The 10600-nt window shown below is 34.7% G+C and overlaps 2 protein-coding genes across 2 annotated transcripts; both read left to right on the top strand.

Moving 5' to 3' along the window:
* Nucleotides 1-445: 445 nt before the first annotated feature.
* On the top strand, nucleotides 446-5914 carry LOC130051314 (uncharacterized). The gene is made up of 5 exons (XM_056153275.1): nucleotides 446-1389; nucleotides 2000-2091; nucleotides 2335-2397; nucleotides 3176-3253; nucleotides 5005-5914. The coding sequence occupies exons 1-5, from the start codon at nucleotides 1050-1052 to the stop codon at nucleotides 5722-5724; spliced, it is 1293 nt and encodes a 430-aa protein (XP_056009250.1). The 5' UTR covers nucleotides 446-1049; the 3' UTR covers nucleotides 5725-5914.
* A 1249-nt stretch (nucleotides 5915-7163) lies between these two features.
* On the top strand, nucleotides 7164-10311 carry LOC125645757 (uncharacterized). The gene is made up of 3 exons (XM_056145621.1): nucleotides 7164-7667; nucleotides 8060-8231; nucleotides 8969-10311. Exons 1-3 carry the CDS (start codon nucleotides 7164-7166, stop codon nucleotides 9619-9621), a joined length of 1329 nt encoding a protein of 442 aa, XP_056001596.1. The 3' UTR covers nucleotides 9622-10311.
* Nucleotides 10312-10600: the final 289 nt, after the last annotated feature.

The raw sequence follows: 10600 nt of genomic DNA, 5'->3' as shown, positions 1-10600 counted from the left end.
CCAGGAGTGGTAAGTCGCTCCTGGATGTTTTCCCCTGGTTATGGGGGGAGGTCACAGTTTTAGTGTGAGAGCCAGGGGTGACCCTGGTCCACATGGGGGGTGGATTTTATGGGGGGTTTCCCTTTACCACCGGGCAGGGGTGCATGGCCCAGGACAGGCTGTCCTGGTTTGCACTGGGGACTAATTCGGGGGGGTTTCCCCGTCAGAAGTTTAGGGGGTGTGGGTCACAGGGTATCCCTGTTCCACACCGGGTAGGGACCTTAGAGGTCTCAGTTAAATTCTTCCGGGAGTATGCCCGGGTCCTCTCTTTGCCGGAGTTTTCCGGTGTCCTCGGATAAGTCTCTCTGAGGGGGCGTGGCGCGCCCACCTTGATTACTGGTTAGACCCATTTCTCCGTCCGTCAGAGAAAACGGGGGGGAAGTGTAGTATCTGGGGAGTCGTCCCCAGTACGACCTGTTTGGCAGACAGCTTCCGGAGCCCGGATGACAGTTCCCGCCAAGAGGTATCCTTATACGAAAGCTAGAGGAAGCAAGACGTTCTTTATACGACTAGTGAATAGACGAACATAGAGATTACGAAAGGCACTTACAGCGTTATGCATAGGTAAGTCTGTGGGTAACTCACGGGATTACTGGGTCACACTAATACCCTAATTACTTTACTATTTTCGTCTAAATAAGTAAAAAGAAACGGGAAATAAAAAGAAAAGAACTTAAGTCAACAAAACGAAATAGTGAAATAAGTTGTTCTAAAGTAAAATGAGAGGGTTTATGTATTCTTTCTAGAGATGAAAACTTACTTTGTCCGCCATTTTAGAATTGCGCAATGTCATACACCAAATCAACCGGTGCCTGACCTCAATGTAGAGAGTGCGCGAACAGAATTGTGGGAAGGGGGACCAGACTATCTCTAAGGGAACTCTCCTATTTAGGAGGTAATTTAGTCCACGAATGTTTTGTTTACTAGTTTGACAGACGGCGGTATGAATTGAATTTAAGTGGGATACAGGTGTTTTATGAGATTTAAAGAACTGAAAATGTAAGAGAAACATGGCTTGCTATTTCAATTACTTTGTTGACTCTATAGAATGTTCAAACGATGAAGTTATTTTGAAAAATCATGCTGAAAAAGACGTACAAATTATTCTAACAGAATGTTGTGTATTACTGGACAATATCAGTGAATGTTCATTTAATATTTGTTCGGCACATTTCTCCCATATTCTTGAGAGAAATCTCAAAAGAAGCAGAAGAATTTATTGTGAAGTTCCATCATGCATCAATACACACCCTGAATCAAAATCAACAAGAAGAAAAGACAGACTGCTAACCTTTTCAAATGTCGTATCAATCAGAGAGAATTTTGGTGTTATTATACCTGTTGGAACTCGTAAGTATATGATAACAATATTAAACTATTCTTAATCAGTCATATTTCAACACATGCAAATCAACCTTTTTGATAATTTGATCAATCAACTTCCACATACATGCCCATTTTTACATGCACTGTAGAGTGCTTCAAGCAATGAATATTGATAGCTGGCCTGGAGGTTGTAAAACGTTTTGAGCATGTTTTCATACTCAAACTCAAACACCGTGCTGTAAATCATACTCATACTCAAAGTGAAGGTTATAAAACATTTATAAAATTATTCTCATACTCAAATGGAGTTCATGCTTAAGATTTTTTGAGGATGCTTGGAGTTTGCTCAGAGTTGTACTCTAAACAAACATTGCTGAGTTTGAGTATGACTACAGTAAAAGTTTTATAACCTCTGGGCCAGGTGTCTTTTGTCTTGTCCCCTCAAAAGTCTACAAACAGAATCACTGTACATAGTTGAAATATTAAATTTGATGGTACTTGCAATTAAAATTCTCCCAAAACTTGTTTGGGCCTGTGGATCGAAATGTTTACTGTCAAGACATGTACATATCATGAATTCTCTTACTTTTAATGTAATGTGTGCACTTACATGTAATTGTTGACATTTTTTCAGCTGTTTGTGCCAATTGCAGAAGAAAGCTGTGTACTAATCGACCAAAAGAATCCATTCAAGTAGTTACAGATTTTGATACTTGTTTGTCAAAGGTATATATCATTACATTTATATAAGTATTCATATTCATACCAATGTAAAGACTAAACTTTTTGTTTGGTTAAAGCAGGTGTTCAGTTTAAATAGGTTCATAACATTGAAACTCATAGTCAATTTGTGGATTACTATTTTACGTGTATCTACATGTATATATGTACAAATAGTAAACATAAAGGGATTTTAAAAACAAAACAAGAATGTCTAAATATACAAGTATGTAATATCCTTTTTCACAGAGCAATGATGAACAGATATTAGGAAGGGGAATGAGGAAGCATTCCAAAGATGTAGAGATGCAGGTATAACGAATTCAGTGATCTTTACATTAAATGAAAGTTCTTAGCTTGGAAGCCATAATATTATCTAATTGGTAGATGGCATTGTACATGTTGTATAATAATATATGTTATCCCTGAACTATATGGCCGATAACCAAAATATAGCACAGAAATAATACTCAAGAGCAACATTATTAGTTTATCTGATGTATTTTGAAATATCAAGTCTAGTTTTAAAGAAAAATTGTAATATGTCAAATAAAGTAATCATTATTATGATCATCATTGTTCCTTGGGAAGAATGGTACTAAGTCTCTATATTTTAGGTTGCTCTTTAGTGTACCCCCACCTTAGTAAATACATGTGCATCTGGAAGCTGTGATTGGAAAACAATGTACATAGTACTGATACTTTTTTCTCAGTTTCAGACTTAAACATTATTCTGTTTTACAAAAATTGCCATTTGGACTCCAAGTTCCAACTATCACCCACTTCAAACACAAAACAATATGACAATTTTGTTCCAATTTGTTAGAAAAATACGCAGCTCAAGAATTGTTTGTTTAAAGCTGTATTATTGTTCTAAAGGGGTAAAAAGTTTTAATTTTATCGCATATGGGACAAAGTGGTATTGGTCTGCCTACATGTAATATGATACAACAGAGCATTATTACATCAAATTTGTATGATGAATGGTTGCTGATATTTATGCTTCTTAATAATAATACTATAATAATGATGACATAGGAATAATAGTAAGATTGTTTCTAAATTTGAACTACTTTCTTCTGTTTTGCAGGTACATGTAACTGATAGAATAGATTACCCTTGTGTTTCCAGTCAAGACTTTGAACCATCACAGAATAGTTTATCACAGGTTAGTACACATATTTTCATATAACTACTACCTATGAAGAATTTTGGTATTGATATAAGATTTAATGATTGAACCAGTGAGCAATTATTTGCAGATTGACACAGTGGAGAAACAGGGCATATAAGAATAAGATGTTATTTTTTTAAAACTTTGATGTCCTGCATACATGTATATATTATTCATTTAAAAGTTTTGTTACATCTTTTTCTTTGAAGTAACAAAAATTAATTATATCATAACACATAATTATCCAATGAATTACTTTATCTTTTTAGCTCACCTGAGCTGAAAGCTCAAGTGAGCTGTTCTGATCACTTGTTGATTTTTGTGTGTTCGTCTGCCTGTAAACTTTTCACATTTTCATTTTCCTCTCCAGAACCATTGGGTCAATTTTCATCAAACTTCATATGCATCATAGGTAAAGGGGATTCATCTTTGTTCAAATGAAGAGTCATACTCCCTTCGAAGGGGAGATAATCATGAAAATGCAAAAATAAGGTGGGCTTATTTAAAAATCTTCTCAAAAACCACTGGGCCAAATAAGTTCAAATTTACATGAAAGCTTCCTGACATGGACTAGATACAAGTTTGTGGAATTCATGGTCCCGGGAGGGGGGGGGGGGGGGTCACATTGGGGAATGAGAGTGTTATATGGTGATATATGGGGAAATGTTGAATTATTTATACTAGAGCTTTCATATTTTGTTCATACATTATTTACGAAAAGACCTTTCATGTGATGCAATGGTGTTGATCTTGTGACCTTGACCTGAAAGTTTGACCTACTTTTAAAAAATCTTACCTACACAATATGTCTTGAACTATTTAAGATAGATCTTTCATATCTTGTATTCATATTTCTTATTGCAATACCATTCATTTCATATTTTGATCTTGTGACCTTGAACTAGGAGTTTGACTTACTTTTTAAAAAATCCTTGACCTATTCATTATCTTCTAAATTGTTGAAGGTAGGGCTTTCATATTTTGTATATAAAATCTTTATGGAAGACCGTATTATTTTGTGAAGCTTGACCTTGTCACCTTGACTTGGTATTTTGACCCACTTTCAATAAAAACCTTACCTATGTAATGTCTCCTGAATTATTTAAGATAGAATAGCCATATATGTTTCTTAAGACAAGGTCTCTCTCACGCATCTCTATGTTAAGTGAATTCATTTTTAGCTCACCTGAGCTGAAAGCTCAAGTGAGCTTTTCTGATCGTCTGTTCTTCTCCAGAACCACTTGGCCAATTTCAACCAAACATGGCCAAAAGCATCCTTGAATGATGGGCTTTCAAGTTTGTTCAAATGAAGGGTCATGTCCCTTTCAAAGGTGAGATAATCACAAAAATGCAAATATAGGGTGGGGTCATTTAAAAATCTTCTCAAGAACCACTGGGCCAGAAAAGCTGAAATTTACATGAAAGCTTCCTGTACAGATTCAAGTTTGTTAAAATCGTGTTCCCCGGGGGTTGGATGGGGCCACAATAGGGGATCAAAGTTTTGCATACAAATATATAGGGAAAATCTTTAAAAAATCTTCTCAAGAACCACTGAGCCAGAAAAGCTGATATTTACATGAAAGCTTCCTAACATAGTGCAGATTTAAGTTAGTCAAATTTGTTCATGGGAATAAGGATTGAACAATGGCAGGGCCAAGGTGGTTCAGGTGAGCGATGCAGCCCTTAGGCCTCTTGTTTGACATGATCGATCTTATCTAATGTAAATGTACTTTTATTTCATTCAGCAATCCAGCAAGAGCCTAAATATATATGAGTCCTTTGATCGTTTGGAGTGCTTGAACAACTTCCTTTCAAAATGTGGTATTGACTCCATCCATATGCCAACTTCAACATGGAATTCATATTCGAAAAAGACAAAAGATAGCTATGTGGCATTTGTAAAAGAAGTAGTATATGCAGTTATAAGCACTATTTTCCCTGATGAAATCCAGTGTGTCCTTGAAGACTTTTACAACTTGCCAACCAACACCACAGGGGAACAGACAAATGAGACAGACAGTACTCTTCAAGATGCATTGATTGAATCTTACAGAAAGGCAGATACATGGCAGCTGAAAAGACAGATTTTATCTAGTCTTGCCACAATAATGCAATACAAATCAGTTGTGGAAAAAATTCCAGATTTAACGGAATATCGGTACTACAAGGCCAAGAATCATGCTGTAGTTTATGGCTGTGCTCTACCTCCCCCCAGTATTGAGCAACACCGACAAAGAATGGATCCACACAAATTGGACATTTTTCTAGATTTCATAACATCCTCCCACATTATCAAAGATCTACCATTTGGAGAAAGAAAATTAAGACTGTCAAATGGTAAAGTGGTTGAAACACCCAATGTCATCAGATGTATGGCTCCAGCTGCTATTATACAACAGTTTAAGCAGTACTGTCTTGAAAATGATGAAGTGCCTCTAGGTAAATATTGCATTGCTTATATGTAGTATTATAATAATGCAATATTAGTCCCCTACCGACGAAGTTGAAGGAGACTTTAGGTTTGCGCTCCATCCGTCTGTCTGTCCGTCAGTCCTGCAAATCAGTTTTCCAGTCTTTTTATGTGCTTGCAGATATTCATTGGATATTTGGTACATTGCTTTGCCATAACAAGTTACAGATCAAGTTTGAATTTTGTCTGGGTTTGTTGATTATTCACTAAGTTATGGCCTTTGGACTTGGAAAAATAGCATAAATTATCAGTTTTCCTAACTTTTTGTGGGGTTCTGCTTAATACAAATATTCATTTGATATTCAGTATATCATGATGATTGCTTTGCCATAACAATAAAGTTACAGATCGATTTTGATGTTTTCATGGTCTAGTCTTTGTACTTGAATAGAAGTTGATTTTCAACCATTCCTATCCTGGTTTCCCAATCTTCCCTTTTAACATAAGCCTAGTCTCATTTTGAACTTCAATTATTGTTGCGGTCCAATAATTTTCCCCTCTGGTAGGGGACTATGTATTGCTATACAATACTCTAAGAACGTTTGTTTTGAGAAATAATTCAGTCCATTCAAAACTGGTAGTTGTAGTAGTAATCACATCTTATTGAAACATAGGTATTATTTTTCACAAGTTTTCAATTTACATTGATTTTGTTTTGTATATTGAGATTTTGTTTTCAATTTGAGTTTACCAGTGCAAAAACAAAAATGTATTATTGAAGGTGGAATAATGAATTGTTTTGACACAAATCTTCAAATACAAAACAGTTGCCTTCATTCTAATGCAACTGTCAATACAATTCATAAAAATAACCTTTCAATTCTTTAAATATAACTCAGCGCATGCGCATGTTATCAAATGAAATTTGTATTTACAACAAATGTTACATTATAATAATTATTTCAATGTCTCAATTACATTGTATGTTGCCAGAAATAAGCAAATTACACAGCAAACGTATGCATTTTTTCAGGTGACAGTACCATGTTTAAAATATTAGCAGAATGTTCGGCAACTGTTAGGAAAGCATTTGAAGAGATAGATTACTATGTAGCTGAAGGTGGGCGGGCGTTTCAGGTAAGATTTGAGTGACTGTGATGCTTTTAACTTATACTTTTCATTTTTAAAGTCAAAATGATGTGTGTTTTGAAATCAATACCTAAGTAATAGGTATATATGTAGATTTGAACTTGAAAATAAGTCTTTCTAATTTAAAAATATAGTAAACTTTTTCTAGAATGTACATGAACTTGTTACTTTTTACCTATAAGTAGTACAATGTAATTTTATTTAGCAAAGTGACTTGTTTATGGTTGTATAATAAAACACATTTTCAATGAATCATTCTAAATTATTCCTCTACCTATTTACTTATAGGATATATGTTCAGTTGTACAAGAATTGTGTCAAGTTGGTGCACTAACGAATGACAAGATGAGAGAGTACATTGATGTTGCGCAAGAGTGCAAAAGATATCTGAAAACAGATTATACGGTAATTTTGATGAAATATCTTCCAAGGAGATATAGAGAGGACCAGAGCAATTGGTTTGCCAAAAGAGGTCTGTCGTGGCACATAGGGGTTGCTTTTAGAAGAAAGGAAACTATAGAAAGTTTGGCTTTTGTTCACATCTTCCGTGGTCAAATTTCTCAAGACTCCAATGCAACTAGTGCTGTTATTCTTGATATAGTCAAAGAAATCAAAGCAAGAAATCATAGTGTCAGCAAAGTTCATTTATGGTCTGACAATGCAGGATGCTACAAAAGTTCTGAAACAATCACTGCTTTATTCAGGAGTAGAGCCATAGACACCTATGACTTCTGTGAAGCCCAGAACGGAAAAGGGGCATGTGACAGAACGGCTGCAACGATCAAATCCGGCATCAGGAGATATGTGAACCAAGGGAATGATGTTTTGACTGCAGAGCAAATGAAAACAGTAAGTGATAAAAGTTTCTATCAATAGTCAAAATATATAAAGTCTATAAATAGAATAGCTAGTTTTTTGGATATGACCAAAAAAAAACAGGTCCCATGTCACGGAAGGAGTTATAGCACGATAAGGAACCCTCACTTCTATGACCCCGAGTGTGAAGCATAGATCTAAATTTGTGGTACTTCACCTACAGATAGTGACATCTCAGTATGAGAGAAAAAAATATCGACGAGACATAAAAACAATCAATCAACAGATTGAATTCTGCGATGCTGTGTATATAAGCATAAAATTTAGATTTTTCATTATTACATTTACATACATTGATTATGTATGTTAAATTTGCTACCCTTCAATTCTATTTGAATTTTGTTCATGTTCATCTTGTATTGCAGGCTATTGAGAACACTTCAAAAAAGGTTCATTATGTAGTAAAGGTTGTTGAGGTAGATTCTGCTGCACCTGATGTGAAAACCAAGATTCAGATTCCATCAATATCAGCCATGAATAATTTCAAGTTTGAGGAAAATGGTATCAGAGTTTGGAAACATTACAAAATTGGACCAGGTAAAGAAAAGTTTATAGACAGTTGATGTTTTTGATAAAATTTCACATTTCATAATTTTTTTTAGATCACCTGACTTACAATGCCATGTGACATATTTACTTTATTTATCCTACATTTTTATGCCCCATTCAAAGCAAGGTGCTAAAGGTAACACATATGTAAAAGAAAGAAATGACAGAATCAGCAAAAGAATAGAAATAATCTATACATACTTTCTCTGAAAATTAAGTGATCCATATGGGAGCTGCCATTGTTTTTTTTTTGTTTTTGTTCATTAGATGCTTCAAATTCATATGGCAGCTGCTTCCTGACATAGTGCAGATTCAAGTTTTTTAAAACCATGGCTCCAGGGATTAGGTTGGGGCCACAATAGGGGATCAAAATTTTATATGTGAATATATAGGGAAAATCTTTAAATATGTCCCAAGTTGACTCAGGTGAGTGATGTGGCCCATGGGCCTCTTGTTTTCATATTGCATTACAAATGTCACATTGGGCAGGACAATCATGTCCTATGGACATATTTCTAGTTACATCTTACATGCCCTTTGATGTTTTCAGAGGTTTTGTATAAAATATCTTATACTGTTTTTATTGATTGATTGATTGCATATTGTTGAACATCCCTCGCAAGAATATTTCACTCATAACACATTTAAAGATCTAGCACACCCATGTAAATGATTGATATTCTAAGCAGTTTTCTCCATGTTCAAGCATGTTTGTTGTTTTACAGGCAAATTCATTCCTTATTGTACAGAAGAAACAGTTGTGCCACCCTCACTTGAAGTGTTGGAAAAAGCAAGAGATACTGTAGACTTCCATGCACTTGTCCAATCATCTGTGCAATCCGTAAATCAACAGACTGATGGAATATTTACTTGTTCGAATGATGGCTGCATGTCTTCATTCAATTCTCACCAAGAACTGCATAATCATGCCATTTTGGATGAGTGCAATGTGCAATCAGAGAAGATAAAGAAATCAGATGTTTTAAAAACACAGTATATTAAAAAATTGTCTGAGACACAGGTTACATCCAAAGAAGTTACATTATCTGGTAACTGCTCCGAAATAGAAAGTAGACAAACTCTCTCTCAAGGATGGGGCATTAAACTGGAAAGGAAAAACAGGAGATTCACTGAAAACCAAAAGAGTTTTTTGATTGAGAGGTTTAACATTGGAATTCAGACAGGACGTAAAGAAGATCCTGAGAACGTATCATTGTTAATGCGGAGCATAAAGAAATTTGATGGCTCAAGGCGCTTTGTTTTAACAGAGTTCTTAAGCTCACAGCAGATTGCTAGTTTTTTTTCTAGACATTGTCGAAAAAATGAGGCTTTAAGAGAACAGACCATTTCTGACCTTGAGAATACTTTACTCAGTTAGCCTGTACATCATTTTGCATTTTATGGTCAACTTAATCAGTATCCATACCCCCCCCCCCCTCCCACAACTGCAAAGTTGGGAAGTGCATATATCAATTTTTGTCTTACTGTCTGTCCTATACAATTCTGTATGACTGTATCAGCAAGTTATTTATTAGATATAACTTTTGTGTTTTTGAAAATGTATTTTTATGAACTTGTATTGTTTTGAGCATCAACCAAATAATGAAAATTTGAAACTTGTACATGTAGGCTTGACTTAAGGAGGAATGCTACACAAGGAAAATTTGTTATGGATGAAAAGTGGAGGATATGTACATTGAAAACGTTCAAATTTAGTTGTTTTAGTAAATAAAAATGTAGATTCAATAGAAAGCAATTTGAACAAAATTTAAAACCCCTGCTGGACTTGAACCCGTGATCTACAGTTCTGCTGTCTACGTGCGAACTTACCTATCTACTCAGCTAGGCAATAACTTTTGAAATTATTAGACAAATATTGCTGATATTTATATTTTCATCCATGTTTTAAAAAATAAGTCAACCATATTGAGTACCTCCTTAAAGTATAATGGAAGGAAGTTACTCAAATTCAAGCTTTTGTACTTTGTAGAATCATACGTTTACTTATCTAAAAATGTCAAGATATGGAGGATTGGGTAAAAAGAGATTAACCCACTGTCTAAGAAAAGTGTTGTGGAAAGCAGATTTTTTATTTTTAGGAAATTATGTTCATTTTCCTACTTAATATTAAATCAATGGTAGATTTTGTTTCTTATTGGTGAAAATATACCTCTAATATGTCTTGGAATTGCTCAGGTAATTTAAGTTGATTTGCCAGGCTTTAAAACACCTCCTGTCAAAGTTATAACCTTTTACAGTGCATTATACAATAATTATCTCCCTTTGAAAAAATCTTTTTTGTGATATTTTTGACAATTTTTCAGTAATATTTCATAAAATATTAGTGTTTGATTTAC

Source organism: Ostrea edulis, chromosome 1 (genome assembly GCF_947568905.1).
Source record: "Ostrea edulis chromosome 1, xbOstEdul1.1, whole genome shotgun sequence".
NCBI lineage: Eukaryota > Metazoa > Mollusca > Bivalvia > Ostreida > Ostreidae > Ostrea > Ostrea edulis.
This window is presented reverse-complemented; position numbering and strand designations above follow the sequence as displayed.